This window comes from Semicossyphus pulcher, unplaced genomic scaffold (genome assembly GCF_022749685.1).
Source record: "Semicossyphus pulcher isolate SPU_LCO1_2020_fin unplaced genomic scaffold, fSemPul1.0.p SCAF_1, whole genome shotgun sequence".
Taxonomy (NCBI): domain Eukaryota; kingdom Metazoa; phylum Chordata; class Actinopteri; order Labriformes; family Labridae; genus Semicossyphus; species Semicossyphus pulcher.
This window is the reverse complement of record NW_027211603.1, coordinates 11,101,429-11,126,063: the sequence shown is the minus strand read 5'-3', so window position 1 is coordinate 11,126,063 and position 24,635 is coordinate 11,101,429. Positions and strand designations below refer to the sequence as shown.

The 24,635-nt window shown below is 43.0% G+C and overlaps 1 protein-coding gene across 4 annotated transcripts in view; it reads right to left on the bottom strand.

Moving 5' to 3' along the window:
* LOC138605332 (protocadherin-9) overlaps positions 1-21,754 on the bottom strand; it is a 220,844-nt gene extending 199,090 nt beyond the window's left edge. For all 4 annotated transcript variants that reach the window (XM_069677934.1, XM_069679326.1, XM_069678682.1 and 1 more), the window contains exon 1: positions 18,719-21,754. In XM_069677934.1, coding sequence (XP_069534035.1) covers positions 18,719-21,754 — 3,036 coding nt within the window. The remainder of the gene's footprint in view (positions 1-18,718) is intronic.
* Positions 21,755-24,635: the final 2,881 nt, after the last annotated feature.

Genomic DNA, 24,635 nt, shown 5'->3' with positions numbered 1-24,635 from the left:
CAAAAGATATAGCACAAAATAGACTCAGTGACACACGGACATGAAGTAGCTCGGCTGAGATGGTCTGAATGCGACGAGGTTAGCCAAACAAACAGATTGCACATGAATGACAATGAGGCGGAAAATTGGTGCGAGCGGCGGCTGCAGACAACAGCAGAAGACTGGGAAGCAATATTGCATGAGGGCTTTAAAATATGCAGGTAGGTTGTGAAGTAGGTTCTGCTGCTGCCACCCTGCAAACACACCCACATATCCTCCATGCTCCACACTGTCTCTCTCTCTTTCTGTCTCTTTGGCCCCTACTCTCATTCACTCATAAAACCACAGAAATAAACAGAGAGGACGGACAGGATGGCAGAGTGGGCAGTGTAGGTTAAAGGATTATTTCCCAGCATCTTTTGCGTCCGCCTCTGACCATCTGCCTCTCTGGCAATAGCCTCCCTCTCCTGAGGTTAAAGTCTAAATTGGCAGTCGGCTAAGCAGCCACTTAGAGAGGGACGGTTCAGGTGGGTAAAATCAAATAGTTATATACTGTGTTATACACTTTGGGTAAGTGCATATTGAAACGGAAGGAGAGAGGAAAAAGTGGAATACGGCTAAATTGCAAAGCTGAAATGTTCCCTTCCAACAAACAGGGATGGAGAGAGCGACGGTGAGGTGAAATTGACAGGCAGATGGTGAATGATGAAAAATTGAGAAATAAATTAGAGAGCAAAATGAGAAATACATAGGAAGGAATGAAATGCAGGCGCAAAAGACAGAAGATTGAGGAACACAGACGGAGAAAGGAGCGAGTGCAGCAGCAGGGAAGAAACGGAGAGGAAAGCGCAGGCATGGAAATTAGAAATCAAGAGAGAGAAAGCAGCAGAGAGGGACAAAATAAAAGGGCAAGGAGAGGAATTTGAAATAACATAATGGCGAAAACGGCCCATTCTTTGTCGTCGGATGGGAAAAACATACATGTATGAGAGGAAGTGCTTGTGTCGGAGGTAGCCTGTGGTCTCGTCCCTGCGCTCAAGCTGTGATGGAAAATGAATGCTGACAGAGAGAGGAGAACAGGGGGATGAAGGATGAAAAACAAAAACAAATGTCAGACTAGTATTAAGTCAGAATCTTAAGCCAAGCCTCTCATCTCGCACCACGCAGACGGCCGCTCTCCAGAAAACCTAATAACTTGGGGAAGGAGGTCCACAATAGCCCGTTTTAATTAGATTCCTCTGTGCTGATTTTTCTTATGCTAAACAGGGAGGTGAGGCTGAGGCGTGGGGACACTTCTAGGGTGGTGTTTAGTTTCATTAGCATTGTGTGGCAAACCACAGGCAGATTTACTACTGGATCGCCACCCAGGGATTGGGCAACGGTCCCACATTCTCATGGTTACCCCACATTCAGCCTGGCATCCCAAAATGCCACCCTCTCATTTTCTCCCTCTCGCTCTCACTTGCACAAACACATACAGCCTCTCATAGAATAATAAGCATTATGGACAATCTCGTATTTGACACAAAAGCCCGACATGAAATAGAAAACACAAAAGATGTCAATAACGGTTTGAATAGTCAGAATATCTTGTTGAAATGTACGCTATTGGCTGAAAACGGGTTGACTCGGCGCATAATGATGCCCGTTCAGCCTCTCCGTGTGTATGTGGGAGCACGTATTTGCATGTGTGTGTGTGTGTTTGTGTGTGTGTGTGTGTGTGTGTGTGTGTTTGGTCGTTGGCCTGGCAGCAGCTCCTCAGAAAGTAGGACTGAGAGCCTGTTACAGCAGTCCCAGTGTGTGGCCTCCCTTGGCACACAAACACAAATTAGCTGAGGGACGACTGCTGTGGCAGAAAGCTTCTCTGCAGACAAAACCTCTTAATATTCTTTCCAAGTCCATTAAGGCCTCAAGAGATTGGCTGGGATTGATTGTTTGTGCTTGATATTACCAGGGCCTTCAAGGCCAGAGCCTCGCCGAAAATTAGAGATGGCATTTGGTAAAGCCTAAGGAATTGAAAAACTAAATACAAACCTTTGCGTCGCAATCGTCCGCACAATGAGGAATGATGGAGGAGGCTTTTATATAATTAGCAAATACTTGTTGCTATTTCTTTTTAGCTTAAGGGTTCATTGACAATTTGACTGGTTTTCCAAGTCAGTGACTTCCATTCTTTTATAAAAATATCTCTGTGTTTCCTGGAAAGAGTTATCTAGTCAATTATTCAATTAAGGCAGTGACCTCTCCACACCCCCTCCTCACACACGCGTCACATGCACACACAGGAAGAAGAAAGGATTCCTTCTTGTGAAGCCCTGACGCAGACACCCAGGTGCAGAAAAGGACATCAAATGATGCTTTATATTTCTCCTTTTCAACTAATCAAGTCTAATCAAATCAAATATCAATTATTTGGATGAAACACGCATTATGAAATTATCTGTTTTAGGTTCTGTTCTGTTCTTTACAAAAACAGTGAGATTTCTAGTTGTTAAACTAAAAGAAACCCTTTGTGACTAACAGCAACAAATGGGTTCTCTGTCTCACATTATATTGGATTATGATTGGCTTGTCATTGAAACCAAAGTTTAAGAAACAAGACCAAGCGTCTTTAGCAGCTGGGTGAGGCTAGGCAGAGGTAAACTAAATGCTAACGTACTCTCAAAGAAAACCTTAACATTCTTGTATTTAGCAGGTATAATGTTTACTTTGTTAACCATCTGTGAATGTTTTTTATTATGGATCACCAAAGAATGGCAATGCATCCAACACCTGATGAGACACATTACTTAGAAACACACCTTTCAACCTCATGGTGGCAGCAAAGAGACTTTTGGTTGGGTGGCACTGATGTTTGTACCAGATGCTTTGCCACATCATCCATATTGATATTTTTTACCAAGTAATTGAAAACTTTGACCTTATTGAGGCGCTCAATGGAAAGTTGGAGATTATCGAAGTCAATGGGATCAACCTTTGAGCAGCTTTTGGCCACACTGCAATCCATCGAACACTTACAAGCCAAAACTGACAACCTGCTGGTAATGATAGTCTGTGGGAGACATCCTCTAGGGAGCTTGAATATTTCTATATAATGTCACATCAATTTGTCTATGAGTCTTGAACACAGTGGTAGGGTGCTTGGCAATGCCATTTCTAGATCATAAAATGTAATATTTAGCACACCTTAATCCTACTTTTATATATGAACAGCAACTTTTAACATGTCTCTGTGCCTTCCTAAATCATGGTACATTGAAGAGATCATGATGTGTCTGTATTAATCTGTATAGATATTCACTTTATGGGTTAGTGTCTGTTTCGTGACTGGTCCTAATGTTTGAAATCAGGTCAGTTTCGGGGCATACAGGCGTGTAGGGGAACATGCATGTGCAAAAAATGTCATGCCGATACTTGATGAGACATACTCCTTAGAAACACACCTTTCGACCTCATGGCGGCACTGAAGGAAATCAGAGGATCACCAGAGTCATTTGGTTGGGTGTCACTGATGTTTGTACCAAATGTTGCGCCACGTCATCCATATTGATTATTGTTTTTTAACCAAATAACTGAAAACTTTGTACTTCTTGTGGCGATCAGTGGAAAGTTGGAGATGATTGAAGTCTATGGGATCAAACTTTGAGCAGCTTTTGGCCACACTGCAATCCATCAAACACTTGTTTGAGATATTTAACTAAAAGCCACAGATGACAAGCTGTTGGTAGTCATAAGTTAAAAAGCCACTGGATTTTCAAAGTCTTCTGGGGAGCTTAAATGTTTTTATAAAACGTCACAGCAAACTGTCTCCATTTGTACAGCCATTCTTTTATCATGGATAATAACAAAGCGTTATTGTAATATTTAACAAGCCTGAATCCTAATTTCATGAACAGCAAATTTTAACATGCCCAAGTGCCTTGCTAAAATTACTGTACAATAAAGAGATCACGATGTGTCTGTATAAGGTCGTACTGTGACTCCTTAGTATAAATGGCAGCCTATAGATATCCACTTTCTGGGTTAGCATCAATTTTGTGACTGGTCCTAATGTTTGAATCAGGTCAGCTTAGGGTGACTCAGGCCTTTAGACATTCAGCTAATAGCCGACTGACACATATAGAATAGGTTAACCAGAGTACAAGGGCCTGTTTGATAATGGGGTGGCTAAGTTTGGACTGTAGAAAGGATAAATTAATAATACAATGTGTGTGTGGGCTCATGCGAGAAACGGGGAGTGACAATCTGACCCCTGCTTCCACTGCGTTAGGTCTCACACTGAGCCATCAACACTCTATACAACGTTATATTTCATAAAGCAAGAAAACCGGTGAGTAATTTCCGCTACATCTGGAAAGACAGATATTTATGTCTCTATCTCAGACTCAATAACGCTCATTATACTGGGTAGTTATTTCCTGCGGTGAATGCATCAGACGAGTGTCCTTATAAAATGGAGCGAGCATCATGACAGACTAATGTATTCTTTACAAGCCACATGGCCATTACTAATCAATAATGTCCTTCTCTGTCAGTAGGGCAGACATGGCTCCAAACTGTGTTTTCCTAATGACAAAATAAACACCAGATCAGAGGACAAACTCCTCTAAGATATTAATCAGTCCAATCTGCCCGGTGTGTTGCTTTAAATCCCCTCTGTCCTGTTCTGGATATGAATATTATCCCAGAGGCTTGGCTATTAATAAGTGGACACACACACACACACACATACACACACAAACATGCACACACTTCCTACTGTTGAGATATGGACAATAACAAGGAAGCCACTGATCTCAATGGATGAACAGCTTAGAGCAGCGTTGAATAAGTGTTGAGGGAATTAAGTCCCATCATCACCACACACACACACACACTCACACACACACATATACCATTGATGGGAAATTCCATGTCATGTATGGCCCGGGGCGACTACAGTCCAGAGTCCGTGGCGGTGAAGGAACCTCATTGTTCATCGGACAGAAGCAGGGTCGGTTTCTGGGACATTGCGCCACCCAACAATCATGTAGCGGGGTCACATGTCACATGACAGACGGAGCTGCAGCTTTTTAAAGATTAGAAGCGAAGGGGGAGATCGGGGCTCACAAGGGGGCGGTGGTGTTACATCCAGCCCTGTGAGTGTGTACTGTCACTGTTCTTTCACAAATGCTTCGGCAAATCTGAACTTCAATTTGAAGTTTTTATGGATAAATGAATGACTTATTTTCATTCCACACAATGCTGAAGTCTGCTCCAGCAACAGAGAACATCTTGTAATGAATTGGAAGCTTGTGTTCTACATTAGTTTCCTGCACTGATGCTGTGTGGGATACAAACCCTGTGGGCAGCCGAGCCAACACAGTGGATAAAGTTTCCCTTCCTCGGTATCTCAGCTTGCATTATAGCTTCCTTGTATGTTACACTAAAAGTTGCAGCCCTCTAAAGAACATCCTCTGCTATTTTTTGCCTGGCAAATGTTCCCCTCCTTGCTCCGGTGCTGGAGCTCTGCCTTTCTGAATGCCATAGCTGAAAGCAGCCATAAAGCTCATACATTAAAAAAAAGGAAAAAAAAGACATTTCTTGGAAAAGCAGTTGTGGCAGGAAATAGAAAATAAATCTGGGTGCATATATCCATTATCTGGGCGCGTTATCGTCAGAGGGGAGACTGTGGAGAGGGAGGAAAAACCAGGCTGGGTCTCTATGTGCGCCGGAAGATAGTGGAAACCAATTTTCACCTCCTCCCTCCTCATCCCCAACACACTTCTTGAATCAGCCCCTCGCTAACTCTGCACAACCAGGACTAAATCATTTCATCTAAATAAGCTAGCCAAATGTTTTACACCTCTGCATATTACTGAGTGGCGATAAGGTGCTGGTTCACCAGTCCGTGCAAAGAATCTCTTCGTTCCCTTTTTTTTTTGTCCGCTCCGTGGCCCCTGACAAAGATGAGCAGGACTGTGAGCTTCTGTGCACGCCCGGGCTGCAGAGATAGAAAAGTGCAAAAAAAATAAGGGCTGAGAGTATTTTAAAACCCTGCCATTTCTTATACCCTCGACGATAAAACAACAGACAAGCCATATTTTATGTTTGCGTTAAATATTCCCATGTGCGGCACCTCTATGACAGCTTATTCTCGGGCAGATTTATCACAACCCTTATCTGCTCAACTCACCAGACAAAGGCGAGGCGCGCGGCTTACAGTGTAGCGTGCTGATGCCTGAGGCGCAAGACAAAGCATACAATCAATACAAATCTGCAGTCTATACATTGAACAGGAGTGGGTTGACACACATCCTTCCAGCAGCCATACATCACAACTTCTTATCTAATTAGCTCCCTGAAGAGCATTATACGTCTACGGATTCACTCATATCTCTCATTGTACTCCGCACCAGAGAGGGCCGCATGCCGTCCACACTACGTGTTGTCTTGCTTTGTTGTAGTGATGAAGGGATCCCCTTAATGGAGTAGTACAGATTTAAGGAAATATATAATTAGTCCTAACACCAATTAATAAACGCTCTTCATCCAATTTATCATGGGACATCATTTATTCTTAATACTGTGATCTACTACAGTTCAGTGAGCGGGATCAAGCCTCTCCCACTGTTAATGCCAACACAGCTAAAGCTCTCATCTTGAACAAGAGATACCTGCCGGAGTTACTTTGATAACATTACATGTTTGCCCAACATTGTCTCTGCAGAATTGGCTTTTATTTTGAAGTTTAAGGCCGCACAGTCAGTCTCAGATATATTGGCTCCAGAACAAATCTGGAAAGTGCATTACATGATGTCATATGGTGTTGTAAACCTTAGTTCAAGACCTGAGATTAGGTTTTTGGAAGCAAGCTGTTCATGCTCATGAAGACAACTATAATTTGTATGTTGAGATATCCCTTTTATTTCCATGTTGTTCATTACATGTGCTTAAATGTAAATCCTTCAAAATCCCCATAAAATCACGTTCATGCTTTTATTCTTTGTCTAATGCGCTTCCTGTAAGAATCCATGTGGAACCAACGACCAAGTCTTAGAAGGGCTGTATCTAAATATCATATTTATCGGCTTCAAAGGCTCCGAAGTGGCAGTGAAATCCCAAATCCTCTGTCACAAGATCACGCAGAAAACAGGAATAAAGATGGATATGTGTCGCTTTTTCTTGATAGTTTTTAAATTCAAGCGGGGTAGATGCACAGATTCCTCATTTCCAGGAATATCCTGCTCCTGCTAATACAGGTTCACACATCGACACCTGGAAGCTGCCGAGTTCAACAATGGTCTGTTAAACGGAGCAACCCCACTGGACCTGGCGGGGGTTAAGTGCCTTGCTTAAGGGTACCTCAGGTGGTCTCTCTCCCCCAGTCTAATCTATCCTGCATGTCCACAGATTCACCCCGCAACCCCCCGGTCAAAAGTTCACTCCTGTAACCTTTAGCCATCTTCCTTTTCCTTTTTGTATGTATGGTTACATGTGTCAGACTGTCTCTGGAAACAAAAGGGAAATAGAAAAATAACATTTGCCTCGGGCTCCCAGCGGTGCAACAATGCGCCTTGCTTCAATAAAGATCTTATACATACATGCCAGTAGATGGACTCTCTCCTCCCTGAAACAGCGCTGCGTATCTCACTGCTGTCCTGAAGGATTCTGGGCTGTTAAGGGTGAAAATGAAAATAGTTTCTCTCTTTGTCTGGAGCCAAATACATATGGGGATTCAATCTGAGAAAAGCACTCACCTTTTTTCATTCCTCTCCCAACAGGGAAAGTATGAGTGACTAGATACTGGTTAAGGAAGATTACACTAGAGGAAAATGTCAGCCAGACTACTCTACGCTGTCACTAAAAGGAAGTATGACCGTGCGTGCATCAGCAGAAGAGAGGAGGGAAAAAAAATTACAAGGCTCAAGCTCTTGGGCCCTCTTCAAGTGTCTGACTGATCCTGATTTTAATTCAGTGCAATGGCGTCGTCGGGCAGATGACTAATTTAGTGAAGCTCCCAGCCAACGCGCACTATGTTCAAAAGCATCTGTCAATTCATGGAAAGATATGAGAAAGTAGCATATGTAAGCATATTCAGAGGAGTCAAAGTGTTTGCTAAAAAACCTAAAGTCAGCTTTTCGGCACAGATTTACAGAGATACCGCTTCAGAGGCTCCTTTTCCTCGTGTTGTTCTGGTTAGTCCTGCGTTTAGCTCTGCATTCTTCACAACAACTCACCTCAAAGTTGTTTTTGTTTATCTTTTTCCTGCCTCTTAGAAATTACCCTGATATTTACTGTTATTTGTATATCTGTGAAAACCTGTGCAGTAATGGATTTCCCTGCTTTCATCATATAATTTATGCCTTTAAAAAAAATGTAAGGACCTTACGATGTATATTAATTCACAAGTGGTGATTAAAATACTCTCAATTTCAACTTTGACCTCTTTACTTGTGTGCAGAGAAAAGCTGCATCACAAACATATTTATAAAAATGTTTCTATTCCTGCAACAAAGACGCCGATGAGAGCAAAGTGTGTGATGCTACAATGATGCAAAGAGAAGAGGAACCTCTCAGAGGGACTTTTTTTTATGTGGAGCCTTAATCTTTTCAGCACATTAGACGTCTCTACGGTGTCTCTGCAGAGTTCAATAACACTTTTAAATGTGTGCAGTTTATTCTGGTGCAAATAAACTGTTTTAGCGTACACAATGTCCCATTTAAGAGTACAGTAAAGTAGCAGCGGAATAAAAACCAAGCTCAACTTTTGTTCTCAAGTACTTGAACTTCCATTTTTGCTGCTTTTAACTTCGTTCAGTTCAGCGGCCAAATAATTTCTCTGTTTCTTTAACACACGGTTACATTTACAACTTAAGACTTTACAAACAAAACATGACATAACCTTAATTATTATGCATTGCTGGATATTAAACTACCCAACAGGGTATGAAAGAATTCCAATTAGCTTCACCTAACAGCAAAACGTTGCTTACACTTGAATGCATCTGTAAAAATATAATCACATTAGGGTCTCAGGGGTCACATTCTGCAGAATTATTATCACTGCTTTTCAAACTTTAATCTTACACTTGAATGCGTCACATTTACTTGCAATGGGGTAATTTTAGTTTGTAATATTTGTATTTATTTAAGTTTTAAATCAGAATTTGTCCTTAATCGCTGCAAATGAATCATGTGTTTGACTGCCTCTGGGTCATCAATCAATCACCTTTATTGGCTTACTATAAATATCGATGCCGAGCGGCCATGCATAATGAAACAAGGGCTGCTTTGAGGACAGAATTAGTCTGGTTTCTATCCAAACAAGGTTAAAAAGACATGTGACATCATCCCTGTGTGGGTAATTGTTGAAGTGGATGTTATGCTCTGTCATGTGCGCTCAATTTCATGATGACAAAGTTGTATAACAGAAGAATGTGAACACAGGGCCTTTATGAATCTGCTGAAAAGGCTGCACATTGCTTCTCTTTCTGCGAAACATCTACAGGGATTTAAACGCATCTTTTTTCGCTGAAGTGGCTCAGTTTAAGACTTCTTTGTTTGTCTGGAGTGCTATCTGTTAATTGCTTCCTCATTGTCAAAACCTATATGTTGCATTTTGCCACTGGCATGTTAATTGAAGAAATGCTTTGTACTTAAAAAAAGGGCTGACTGTTCGTGTTCTCCCACCAGCCACACTTTGCATACTGAGGTCACTTCTCAGACCATCTCTAACGCTGTCTGCCTGCAAAAGCAGTCCGTGCAAAAGCAGGAAAAAGTAAACCTGCCACAGTGCATTCACTAAATTTCATGATAGCATAGCATTTTCAAAGCGCCATGCTATCTGCAACCTTGCTATCCCACACACAGATTCCACAAAACGTGGAATATCTGGCCCCACAAGATTGCATGACGCCCGGCCACATATTCTGATAAAATGTTCAGAGATGCAACACCAGCCTCCCGATTTTTTCTGAAAGGACAGGCAATATGATTATACTTTAGGTCACAAGTCAGGTTTCAAATTCCAGTCAGTAAGTGCACACAGCTTTTTTTAAAGTGACAGTATAGATGAGGTCAAACTTTAAAGCCTATATTTATTTATTTATTCTCTATTTTCTCCCCTCCTCGTCCTCACTCAAATGAAGACTAAGCTTTTGCTGCTGGCTTGAAAACGGAGTGGACAGATTAAGCTGAGTTAGGCCTACTTTCCATAGATGTGTTGGCGTGGCACTTTGAAATCCACACTAACCCCCCGCCTCCCCTTTTTTTTTTCTCTCCACTTCTGCAAAAACCAGTTAAGAGGTGACACACGTGGACTTCTTGAACTGGAAGGTAGCCGGAGATTAACAAATGGAAGTGTCACTGCAAAAAGTGGCTCTGGCAAAAGAAAGAAATACTGCTGCAAAAGTGTTTCTCTTCAGTAATATTTCATAGATACAAAACAATACATGTGGATAGATTAGTGTTTGTTATGATGGTGCTGGTGGTGATGATGATGAGGATGATGATGGTGTGGGTTAGGACGTCCCAGTTGGTAAATTTACTGTTGATATGACTATAGACAGAGATTGACATTAAAAATTCCTTGTGAAGGTTTTTGCTGTTAATGTGCTGCTTAGCTTAGTTTAGCTGAGCTTAGCTTACACACCTGACATATTTAAGTGAAAATTTTATCATCTACACCTACTTTTGCTGCTTCAATAATCTGGATACAATCTGAAGTTAAAGTGCTAATCTCAGAGATCTCAGTTTCTTTCTCTTTTGCGACACCTATGGCGATAAGCGGTAATTGCGGGAGCACACTTCCCAGATATCCAGACAGTGTTGCACGTGTGACGTCCACGGTTGGCTCCGGTTGTAACTCTTGATTTTCCTCGCTGACGGTCGCTTTCCTTTTTAGACTGTTTGCCTTCATCTGAGCGTCCAATTTGTTTCTTTTTCTTTGGATTTTCACTTATTTTTGAAGTTGTATCTGTAGTCTTCGATCTTTTCTTTGTTTGTTCAGCCATAGTAGATTATTGTTTACTCGCAACACTTGCAAAGAGGGGAAAAGCAGCCGCTTAGCTCCGCCCACCCTCTCTGGCAGACCAACCACTGCTGGGTGATGGTAAACGTGTCACTAACTGGGCACCGCTTCTGATTTTTTCCGCGAATGTCGCCACAGACACCCAGTCTGTAATACTGCAAATGCAAAGGCTTTCATCAGTGGGCCACAGGCTCAGTCACCATGTGTTAACTCATTCGGCGATAGATAGTGACTTAACAGACATTTATTTAAATAAAAATCTTCAAGATTATCACTTCAAGTGTGAATGAGTAAAGATGAAACAAAAATGTGCAGGAAAGACTTTAAAGGTTTAAAATACTTCCTTAAAAGAGCACTTTGTACGTATTGTTTCTGTTCTTTTCTTTATCTCCTTTGAAGTAATGTAAGTCGGATAATTACATCCATTTGGCTCACTTTGTCTAAGAGCTGCTGATCTTAAAGTAATCTCATGCTCATGTACACCTTGAAAACGTTTTTTTTGATGCTCGTAATGACGCCTCCTCTCTTTACTCAGTCAGTGATTTAGCCTCATTTGAAATACTGGATTCAGTCAAACCAGAAAAATCTGTTTGCTTCTTAAAATACACAACTTGGCATTACAATCAGCCCGAGCACTCGTTTACGGGCCATGCTGATTAGAACTGGCTCGAGCACGGCAGCTTGACTGAAACACATCCCAGTTTACACATAATGTCTTATCACAACATCACAAAAAGCGAGAACAAACATAGGAATTAAAAACAAGAAAGAAACCATCTCTTTGAAACATTTATTATGAAATTATAAAGGTTGAATAGCACTGTTCAAATAAAGCTTTTAGAAACAGAATGGGAGTTGCATTGTACTGAATAACTGGCAGAGTTTATTTCAGATGTAAGTAATGTAAACCCAGCAGTGACAAAAAAAAAAAAAGGCAGGGCAAATGTATAAAAGAAAAGAAAAAATAAAAACAAGTCCATTATTGTTTACCACAGCACATTAGGCAAGATTACCAGGAGTTCAATTTACATGAAACATCTCATATATACAAGAAAGATTTACATTAATGAGGGTTACACAGTCTCTGTGAGCTATGAGGCCCAGTGGCAAAGCAGTCAATGGCAGTCACATTTCAAGTCAAGTGTGGCTCTTTTGCTCGAGGGCGTTTTTTGGCTGGCGACGCCATTATCACAACTATTAGTCTAGACACTGGCACACGCTAGTGACAGAGCAGTGGGCCCGCGTGTCACTTGACACAACAACCCGATGACAAGGACGCGTCTCCCTCTGGGTTTGTCATGTCAGGACACACAGAACCACTTTGCCCATATTTTTTTTTTTTTTTTTTTTACAGACACACACCCCCGCACCTCTCTCTCTGATGATACGAGGGAGCGAGGATGGAAACAGGAAGGAAGTGGGGCTATGTGCGTCGTCTGTCACAAATGATCAGAAGACAAAGGTGAACACACCCCCGGTGATTTAACATTGCATGTAACGGCATTGACCCTGATAAAACATGGGTGAAAGGTGTGGGCTGGAGACAGGGGGGAGTTAAGGAGTGGGTGGAGGGGGTGAGGAGTGGAGAGGAGAGATGGGTTGTCGGGGTGTGGGAGGGGGGGGCATTCAAACAATGAAGTAGCATCATAACTTCATCTTTTTAAATCATTTTTTTTTGACAAGCAAGTAGTCAAGAAACATTTTCTTCCACCCTCTACTCTTATTTTGAAGGTATTCACTGGAGATGTGGATACAGTACGTGTTTAAAGCTGCAGTTTGTCTTTTTCTCATCATGCAGTGTTTGGAAAAAAATATGAAGCTAGTATGTCAACTTGATTGATTGCCTGAGATAAATGGGAAATGTGTTTTGTGGATTAGTGAAAACATGGAGATGAATTAAGTAATGACAGTCGCACAAAAGCCAAAATGACTTTGTGTTTTCTTTGTGCATGCACAACATTAAACTTCTCAAAGCAAACCCCCTGAAGATTGATCATCAATCAATTTGCTTTGAGAAATCGCAGAAATGGATGATGAATTTGAGATGAATGGGGTTGCCGGCAAATTGTGATGGACAAACAACAAACCAAGAGAGAGAGAGAAAAAAATAATGCATACACACAGACCTTTTGATATATGACAACATTTGTCATGATCAAAACTACACTGTACATGTGTGACAAAATAAAACAGTGTAATGATGAGGACAGTCGGATGAAAATGGTTCAAACTGAAATGAAATCACATGTTCACAAAAATCAAATGTAATTCCTGGTAATTTGCCTTCATCTGTGTTTTTTTCTGACCCTGGCAGTTACAAACAACAAAGAGAAAAAAAAAAGGCTATAAATAAATAAATATATAAATATATTAAAAATCAGTAGCACTTCATTTTTCTTAACAGCGGAAAATAAAAGCATATAAATGAACTCCACAGTTGAGCCAGAGTACCAACGGGGAGCTTTGATTTATTTTGTTGTTTTGTGCAGACACAACTGGATCCCCCTTGGGGCGATAATCTACTCTGGTAGTACTCACACCCACTACCTTAGTATAGCCCGCAATCCATTTCATTTCCTTTTACCCACCTAGACATGGAGGACATGACAAGTTTTTTAAAGGAATACAAAGTTCTCTGCAGTAAAGAGCCCTGCAAATCCTCCGCTGATGATTTAAAGCTTTGATAGAAACTTCACTCCCGGACTTATTGGCTTACGATCTCCTGATAGCTACATTTGTTTTGAGGATCTGCTACGTTTGACTCAATAAGAGAATGCAGTGCAGGTGTTTCTTCTTGCATCTGCCGGCGCTTTGCTTCTTCATTAATCAGGTGTTGGCAAAAGACCCAATTGTTCTGTAACAGAGAATTGGCTCAAGATGTTAAAAAAAAAAAATGTGGTTCATTAATGTCTTTATGGTTAGTTATCCAAGCATTGGTTAGTATGCACAGATATTATAAAAATTTGCAAGTTGGTGCTCTTATTTTGAAGGGTTTATTTCTCATCCACTGGAACGTCTTCATTCCAAAGTGTCGTGGGGATGTACAGCATAAGAGATCACAAACACAGCATCCCGGAGAAGTGACAGGATAGCTGAGGAGAAGGATGTATGATCACAGTCGGCAACAATCACTGGCCTCTCTCCATCTTCCTCTTTCATAGCGCCAAACTCTGTGTCAGCACAACCCAGAAGATATTGCAACAGACTTTTCCCCTCAGGTGCAACATTGTCATAGTTCATTAATCTTCTCAAACTTCTCCGGCTGCCATCAGCCCCCGTACGTACTACTAATCCCCTTATTAATGTGGCAAATGAACCTGCACAAGAAGGACGACTCCCCCAAGGCTCCATAATTACAATGGTCTGTACAAACTCCTGTTTGCATAGAATGTCCATTCATTATAATGAACTGACAAGACAACACCAGGAATAGTCTGCGAAACATTCCCTGTTCTTCCTCACGGGTCTTTTCCTCATCCTGCACTTTAAATTGAATACCCTGTCTACTGTAATATTTAATGGACCGCTCATTTATTGTGACTGATACTGTAACACAAGTCCTTTTTTTACTGCAGTGGTCACAACAAGAAGGAAAGCGATACGCGAGCGGGATGCAGACAGACAAAAATAAAAACAAAGTTATTCTGATTAAACCTGATATGCTAATGCTGTCAGTTATTCTATATGTGCTGTGACTCTAGTGAATCTGCATAAAAAGGGAGCTGATTTACTGATTCCCCAGAGCTATAAGGCATGATTTGTGCAGCAGGAAAGCACATCAGAGCGCTGTTGGATGACTGAACTGTAGGTGTACACGTCCTTTCAGTGCTTGCATCTTTTCTGCCGTGCAGGAAAAACACTAATAACCCACAACAATTAAGCCTTCCTTGCGCATGGAGGTTGTTCTGGCCACACGGCTGCACAAATAAAAGCCCTATATAAGGCTTATAATTGTGCATCCTAACATGTAATATATATATATATTACCATAACAAAGACAAGGAGGCGTTATTGTGTATCTTCAAGAAGACACACATGCATCTATATATGCTCAATAACGTAGCAGAGAATCAACAGCCTTATTTTCACCACCATGAGGTTTATTTAAAGTTAATGGTGACGAGAGAGAACCGAAAAAATGGATTGTTATTGATACTGAACACTTGCAAACCCTGCACCAAACCCTGCACTAACCATGTTAATGTGTCCACAACATGAGCCCAGGGATCTAATGTGCAGTACATGGTTAATGCCTAGCCGCCGGGCTCGTGTTCTGTTAGTGAACCACGTCTATGTCTCCCTGTAAGACCACCGTGAGGCAGAAAGTAAGACTGATGGTGAAACGGCTATGATTAGACTTAGTTTCTTAGATGCTTGTGTTGCCTTGTGAAACTAGGACAGTGTTTTCATGCTTTTTTTCCTCAGTGTTGTTTACACTAATGTAGGTCCCTGGAGGGTAAATAATAAGTAGGAGAGAGAGAAAAAAAAGGAAGGGAAGGATTGCTTCTATCGCTATCAGCAGAGTCCGGGGTCTCTATAAAGCCGATTCCACCAGGCGTTTGTCTGTAGATGTCTGCTTTCTCTATCCCCTACGCTCTGTATTCTCTGAGAGGGAGTCGCCACTGAAACCTTCATTTCTGTTATTCCCCACCTCTTTTCTCCCGCCCGCTTGTTTATCAATTTCCTTTCCGTTTCCTAATGTATTGATTGGTGCTGATGTTGCATAGAAGTGACTCTTAAGAGCTGGAACCAAATGGCTTTTCAACTCTTGGAGAGAAGGTCAATTTTAAAAGCTATTCCCCTTAGCTTTAAATATTTGGGCTCTTGAGCATCCTCTTCCGCTTAATTGCCTGTCAATTTAGGCAAACTTGAGTGATTGATGATGTTGTTTTTTTTACTCATAAGACAACAATAAAAGCGCTAAACTTCATCATTCTTTCAATTAGCTTTGTGTTGCTTTACGTCGTGTCAGTATTCGGCATGTTACAGAACTTGTGGCGCACCAAACCACATGTTAAAACTTAAAAATAACTCAAAGTGATATTGAATTATTTGTATTATCTATGTACGTAAGAGAAATCTTTTAATAATGCAGTTCTTATCTTCCTTCCAAAGCAGTCCTACTCTGCAGGAAATACGATATGATAATCCGCTGATATTACCTTTCGGATATAATGTCTGTTTAAAGATTCATTCAAAGGTAATTGGTATTTTTGGCTTTCACTTTTCTTATTTTGGAAAATTACAGTTAATCTCTGTCTGTCTGTCAGTACGCGGGTGGACTTCACAGCGGAACATGACGAACTGGATGAGCGTCCACTCATCAATGCTCATGAAATGGAGATGACATTCACGTGTCAATACAAATGGGTGCTCTGTGCAAAACAATCAAAATATGGATGTAATTGATAACATACCCTGCTTTACCCAGTCAGACATGTCAGTGCGGTTTGATCATTAGACCACAATCAATAACGGCCGTTTAAGCTCAGATCTGAAGTGGGATCCTTATCATGGAGATGTTTTGAGTAATTATGTCTGAGAACACGGCTGATATGCACTAAGAGTCTTTATTACGAATCTCTAAAGATAGACATTAGCTAACAGCGGGAAGGTAGAAAATTACTTTTTCTTCTAATAATAAGTATATGGAGATAAGAAAGCGTACCCTAGTGTGCATTCAAATATATTAGTGCATATTCATCTGAGTTATTCACAGGTACTGCTAAAGTGGATGTTATCTCACTTAACCTGGGCTTTTTATGGCGGTGTTTCTTTTGGAGCTAAATAAATAATTGATATATTTATTGATTATAAATGTTCAGCAACAGTATGAAATAAAGATGGTAAGATTGCCAAGGCTCTACGAACAAAGTGTATCTTGTCCTTAAGGAGTGAAAACAAAGCAGCATGAGCGGCGTAACTCGAGGTCAAATTCAACCTTCCGCTTCTATCAGGATCGCATTAATACTATAAACAAGTACATAGAAGTATATCGATCAGTGTACCAAACATTTCAGAGGAACATGTGTGAGCAAAAAGTATCAGCAGCAGCGCATTATTTATATTATTGACGGCACTATATACAACACACCGGCTCTGTTTGTGTGCGTCTTCGAATCATTTGTCAGAATTATTGATTCCAATAAATCTTGCGTGGAATTGTGGGATGACTGAGCGAATCAATGAAGTTGTGCTTACAGTATAGTGTCATATCTCATGTGTCCTCCTCTAGGGTTGAATACCCCCCACCCCCCTGCCTCCCAATCCACCCCCTTCCCCCGCTGCAACCATCACCCATTTCATCGCCTCGTCTCGTCTCTCTTCTTTCACACATACAAACACACTCACACACACACGAACTGCGCCTGGCAAATGACGCCAAACTGAATGCCTCTTTTGACTGCTACCTCTCACACAGAAAGGCATTAAATGCAACCCCAGATGCAGTGACCCGGAGGTATGCGTCGATAGGAGTCGCACAGTGTCACCCCTGTAATTCCACCCTCTCTCTTCCGGATAGATCTTATCACTCATCTCTAACTGCCATTATCAATCTTCCCCCGTGCAAGCCTCTACATCATTAGGCGAGAGTATTTCACTAAGAACACCAACACAGGTTTCACTCCTTTCTTCTCCTCCCTCGCATTTATAAGTCCACTGCAGGTTGGCGTAGTGCCAAGCTGTGCCATGCAGCTCAACACTGCCACCTAAAGGTTCAGTTCCACCACCCGTCAAGCCTGACCCACTGACAACAGCCTTTCTGCCTCCCTATTTCTCCCCCTGCACTTTCTGCTCATCCCTCCTCTCTGCTGCTCTCTGTATTTGTCCACGTGTGCTCCTATTAGATTAGAACTGTGTGTTGTGTAGTGCTGCTTTATTAACAGAAAAATTAATAAGGCTTTGATAAAAAGCAGCATGGATTACGTTGAAATTTGAGGCTCATTATTGGCTAATCCTTTTTGAATTGGATGTGTATCAAGTTCCAGACGAGCCTCACTCAGTTCGCTAGTGTGCTTCGAGAGGAGGCATTTAATTCAAGCTTAGATGATGTGGCAAAGCCTACAGTGACATTCACAATACCACCGCAGCGCACTAATTATTGGCTGTTGTTATTGCTGCAGGTGTTGAAAAGGTCTTTAGTGATATTACAAAACACACCAAAACAAAGAAACAAACAAAAAGACATGAACACACTCAGTTTTATGAGGATAGAGGTGAGAAGTCAGCTAAGTTTTTTTGGCAAATGTGTGCAGCATTTATCTATGATGGGAACAGTAATCGGAGTAGATAGGCAAGAAAAAAATGTTTCTTTCACAAAGAACATTGAGTCACAATTAATGGTATGTTGGTACATTTTAGCAGTGATCTAACCTCGGTGCTGAAGAGACAAAATAAGGCAAGGCAATCACTCACCCACTTGCATTTTGTTAAATATGAATTAAATAGATATTAATGACAAAACAGCAGTCTATAATTATTCCCCCAAAAGTATGCACGTGATTGTTGAGTCCATTATCAACTCTATTAATTAGCAGATGCTCAAGTTACTTTTTCTCTTTCTTAAGTTTGAGAAACAGTGGAACTTGCTGAAGCAGTTTTTCTCAGAACTCTTTTCTTTGCTTCACAGAAACTTAGAGTGAGTCTCTAATCTAGACTGGCACTTTAGCACTGTGGAACAGGGCAGTTATAGGCAGTACTTATAGACCAGTAAAAGTGCTCTTTTACCTGCTGTCTGGTGTGCATGGGCCCCTTCGTCTTGAACCCTCCTTGGGAACTGCACTCTGAGGCACTGAAGTGGTCGGAGCTCGTTGAGGACCTCTTGGAAAGGGTGTCACAGCCCCCAACAAATGTGTTATCCAATGGGAGCTCCTGAATCACGTGATGCTTCTTCACCGAGACCGGCGTGTCAGCCTTGAGGTGGAAGGCCGACTGCGGCGAGGCGGACTTGTAGTGCCGGGCCAGGTCGGGGCTGCTGGGTTTGAAGGTCGTGGTTGGTGTGGCATTCCAATCAAAGCGTCCGATCCCTTGCTCCTCCAGCTCCGTTGGCAGGCTGATGGTTCCGTTGATGGGCTCGTGGGCGGGGTCGTCAGGTTTGTTCCCCTCGATGGTGACAAAGTTGAGCAAGGAGCTTTTGGGGGATTTCCTTTTCTTGCGCTTTTTCTTTTTGTTCTGCTTGTTCTCTGTGTTGGGTGACATCCACTCAGCACCCTGTTTTTTCCTCTGTGCAGCTTTGAACCTGGAAGCGTGGCGGCAGCGCAGCAGCACAGTGACAAAGATAACAATGATCACCACTAAGGCGCCGGTAACAAAGGCAATCATTATGGTTAAATAATCACCGCTCTGATAAGTTTCACTGCTTTCACCTATGTTGCGGTCAATTGGGGTCTCCATGGTGCGTCGGATGAGGTCATAGATGAGTGTTGAGTTGCCCACAGTGTCATTGACGTAGAGAAACACCAGCACCAGAGTATGGAGAGATTTGGGATATCCCAGGTCACTGATATTGACCACTAATCTGTGTAAGCCTATGTCGGTCACTGCTGGTTTTTCCTCCAGAGTAATATTCCCTGTGACAGGGTCAATCCGAAACAGACCTTTGTTGTTCCCGCTCACGATGGTGTATTTCAGTTCTGCATTCATCCCCGTGTCGCCATCTACAGCAAACACTTCTGCCACCACAGATCCCGGGATAGAGGAGAGAGGGACGAGCTTGAACGATGTGTTGGAGGGGGGGTAGATCACGATGGGGGTGTTGTCGTTTACATCAATGACATTGATGGTCACCTTGGCAGCTGAGGAGCAAGGGGGCCTGCCACTGTCCACAGCCCTGACATCAAAGGTGTAGGAGCTCTGCTGCTCCCGATCAAATGACACATTAGATTTTATCACCCCAGAGTAGGCATCCAGGATAAAGTTCTCATTGTCATTCAGTATGGAAAGAGAAACAGCAGCATTTTCTCCAGCGTCTGAATCTGTCACAGTTATCACTCCCACTGTGCTGTACTTAGGAAGATTCTCAGACACAAAGAACTGAAAGTGGTTATGAGTGAACTTGGGGTTGTTATCGTTTTCATCCAGTACAGTTACAATGACGGCAGCCTGCGTCTGCAGAGGGGGCGTCCCATTATCTCTCGCAGTTACAGTGAAGAGGAACCTATCCTGATCCTCCCTGTCGAAAACCCTGGAAGCAGTCAGGACCCCCGTTTTACGGTCGAGATCGAAGAATGATGCATTAGGTCCCAGCTGATAAACTATCTCTGCGTTTTTCCCACTATCCTCGTCTGTGGCACTGAGAGTTGTCAGGAACAGGTCACGTTTGTTGTTTTCCATAACAGCCAGCTCAATGACTGGCTGAGTAAAAATAGGCGGGTTGTCATTCTCGTCCTCCAGCCTCACTCTTACCAAGGCAGTTTGATTCAAGCTTGGTTTCCCAGAGTCAGACGCTACTATTTTAAAGTTGTATTCCTTGGTCCCTTCATAGTCGAGCAGCGCAGATGTCTCTAAGAGATACTGGTTGTCATACACGGCTTTGAGATGGAAGGGCACGTCCTTCTCTATGAAACAAATGACCTTGCCGTTGATGTCAGTGTCTTTGTCCGACACCGTGATGAGAGCTATCTTGGTATTGATGGGATCTTTCTCGGAGAGAAAAACAGTGCCATTAATGGGACTTATGATGTATCTCAGGTCAATATTAGGTGGATTGTCATTAACATCAGTCACATTTATGGTAACAGTAGCTCTGGCAGGACTCGAGCTGCCATCACTGGCTAAAACAGAGAGCTTATGAATAGCAGTTTCCTCTCTGTCCAGAGGCCTCTGCACTGTAATCAGGCCAGATGTTGTATTTAATGCAAACAGTCTCTTTGTAGCAGGAGACACCTGAGTCCCAAATACATACCGGATCTCTGCATTAGCCCCTATGTCTGCATCTGTGGCCTGGAGCTGCACCACAGACGTGCCAATAGGAGAGTTCTCTGGTATATGCACTTCTATCTGACCGTCTTTAAACACTGGTTTGTTATCATTGACATCTGTCACTGTAACTTGTAGAATGGCAGTGCTGGATTTCTGTGGACTGCCACCGTCCTCCACTTTGATCTTCATCACATACGTATCCTTCTGTTCTCTGTCCAGATTCTGCTGCACAATGAGCTGGGGCCACTTCTCCCCCTCAGGCGTTTCCACTATGTCTAAGCCGAAAGCACTCTGCCCGTTGATCAGCTCATACTTGTGGACGCTGTTGGGGCCAGTGTCTGGGTCAGTGGCAGAAGGAATCGCAAAGCGGCTGTTAATGAGCGTGTTCTCGGGGATGGAGATGTTGATCACAGGGGACGGGAACATGGGGGCATTATCGTTTGTGTCTTTCACAATTATTTTGATCTTAATCAGCCTGAAATAATCATTAGGCAGGATGACCACTTCAATTTCAAAGGAGCACTCGCTGTCCTCAAAGGAGGGACCGGGGCACAACTTCTCCCTGTCAATTCGGTTTGATGTTGTGAATATCTCGCCAGTGCTGCTCAGAACTCGCACCAGCGGGTTATCTCCTGCTTTGGAGACGAGCCGGTACACCAGATTAGCACTTGCCCCAGTGGCAGCATTTGTATGGGAAATGTTTAGGTCCTTTGGTATGTTCCCAATGAGGACATTTTCTTGCAGCTCCTCTCTGATGGGGTAGATTAGCTCTTGGGCTATTGAAGGATCTAGCCATATGCAGGCGAGCAGGGCACCCAACAGGTAATAGTCTTTTAGATCCATGACTGTGTGAATGTGTTTCCAGCCTTCGCAACTCAAAGGTGTCTCTCTATGCAACGCTGTCACAGGCAGTGACTCCTTGCATGTGATGGCAGGACTCTTCCACAGGCAAACCTATGAATACATGAGTGGGTGAGTTTCTCTTCAGTGTAATAACTTTGCCATGCACAGAAATTACATGTATTTAACAAACAGCGCCTTTCTCACATTCAGCTGTTTCATTCACTTTCTTCTTTTTTTCACTAATGAATCTGCCCAAAGGCCATGATCAACAATTCATAGGAGAGGGGGGAAAAAAATCTACAAAAACACTGCAGCAACCATTAAGGCAGCCATTCATGTCTGTGGCACCCTTTCTAAATCCTCCACATTTCAAGATCACTAAGAATATACAGCCTCCAACCCCCGTGGACACTAAACTTCACAACACATTACACCATCTTATTAATTTCACACTTAAATTGGCAAAATTAAGGAGCTGTGTGAGGGCTTACAAACGAATGAAAACGCATGAATGAAGCCTACAAAATGCTCAGTCAGATTTTGAAAAGCTTTTCCTATTCATATGGTACATACCCAAATCCGTTACAGCGCAGGGGAAAAACTGAAGTGTGTCAGCTCATAGTCTTCTCATCCAGTGTGCCTGCGAGCTTCTTCGGGTAAAAAGATATCCTTCTCAGTCAGATCAAGCTTTGTGTCCAGGAAAGAGGAGGAAAAAATAGTCGCCCGCAGGAGTAATCAGACTCTAGAAGAGGTTTTGGGTAAAAGCAGCTGGTCGCACAAACTGGGGTAAATTAGAGGCTGCATATGTCGCAGTTCCGTTTCCCCCATTTAACTTCAGGAACGGACAGGATCTAATAATAATTGTGCGACCTGCGGTGATTGCGGTGATCAGCGTCGCTCTCCAGCAGACACAACCAGGTGGTCAGTGGTTTGCGGCGTCTTCCATTAGAGCGCGTCCCAAAATCAATGCTCATCTCCCGCACACGTCCCGAGAAAGACCGGCGTTTTTTTTTCTCCCCCCGCGCGGTTACCTGTTAAGGTGAAGGCGAGGCAGACGAGGTGAACGCGAGACACTTATGTCCCGTCATGTTTCAAGTTCACGGAGCAGCATCAATAATCAGCCGGCGTAGTCACAAGGTTAAATAAAAAAAAGAAAAGATCATGAAGGCAGGAAAAGAGAAATCTCAAAGTGGATCCCAGTTGGAAACCTGAATATAAAGGCTGTTCAGTTTGACACCGATGCGCAGCGTGTATGTTCCGTTTATCCTTGCACTCTCACTCCCAGAGCAGAATATCTTGCACTAACTCTGTGTAAACCCATAGGAGGGGTGGTGAAGTACACCACACCGACACCCCCACCCCCCCCAACCCGCCGACCCTCGTCATTGGACACCGCCCCGCTCTCTCAGTGGCGTCGACAGCCCGAGCAGCAACAGGATTGGCCCGGAGTCACGTCACTCAACGCAGACCGGAGGGGCTGTCCGCGGTGAGATGCTCCGTGAAGATGCTGCAGGCTGCAGAGAGACGCTTAACCAAAAAACCCCGAGGCTGGAGGGGGGGTGATGATGACGACGATGATGATGATGAAGCTGCTCGTGCTGCTGATGATAATATAGGGGAAGAAAGAGTCTGTGTCCTCTAGCATTTTAGAGGATTATATAAAGGTACATAGCAGTCATTGGCTCTGAAGGGACGCATCAAACGCACGAGCCAACCTGTTAGGTTGTTGTCAGGTAGGCTGCGTTAATTGGGGTGGACATGAAAAGCCACGAGACTGAAGCACATCAAAAAGATGCAGTGCAACGGCTTCCGATGCGCCAAGAATAAACACAGGCATGTACAATACAAGCCTTGTGTGAGAGTCACTAATAATTGCACTCCACACAGAGAAGCCGTTGTCTAAGCATGTTTGCACGCGCTCTGTCCTCCACTCTTTGCACCCTGCAGCCAGTCATCAGCATTTGTCCATAAAGAAATAACCTTGACAGTTATCCGTGTCATCAAAGCCACGCAGCAGCAGACGCATGTGGCGCGAGCTCTGCTCGTATAATGGGTGAATTGCATCTCTTTTTAAGTTTACTGCCTCGTGCCAGAGCTGTGATGATCTGAGGAGGCTGTGATGTGACTTTGGAATTGCCCATAACCGCGGATGATCTTACTCGACAAGTTTCACAGCAACAAGGGGAAGCTGAACTGAGTAACTGAGCCCAAAACTGACACCTGAGAAGTGATGCAAGGTAACTAGAAAACAGCAGGTTGAATAAAATGGAAATGAGACTCAGCCGTACAGATCCAGGCATCATTTAATACCTACTGCCATCCAATCATTACTTAATTTCAATGCAGTAGATAACCCTCGATTTCATCCACGGCTCTCTGCCTGTGCAGAGGCAAGCTGTTGAGCTCCAAGGCTGAGCAGCCTGTCATGGTGAACACTGCCATCTTGAGGTGCTCTTACACAAATGCTTGGACTGTGATGCGAGCTTTAAAGCTTCAGAAAACAACCAACTACACGTTTCTGAAGATTTCAGTTGGTGATTCTTTGTGCAAACAGTGAGCACAGAAGAAATGACACAATGATTAAGTCAGCAGGAAGCAAATACGGAGGCTGTGTGAGTGAGAAGGAGCCCCGGTGTAATGTAAAGGACATGGCACCCACAGTGTCGAGGTGAGAATTAGGCCGCAAATGTCTCCTGAGAGGCTGGCTTATTGCCTGGTCAGCACTCCATTAGCACAACCAACCCTGTGGCCTGACCTTTCTGTGCCTCTGGTTCCAGCCGTCAGTGTCCTTTGCTTGGAGAGAACAGCGAAAGGGAGTGATGTGTCACTTCACTTTAAAGTCTGACACCCTGATGTGGAGGGAAAAAGTGACAACATAACT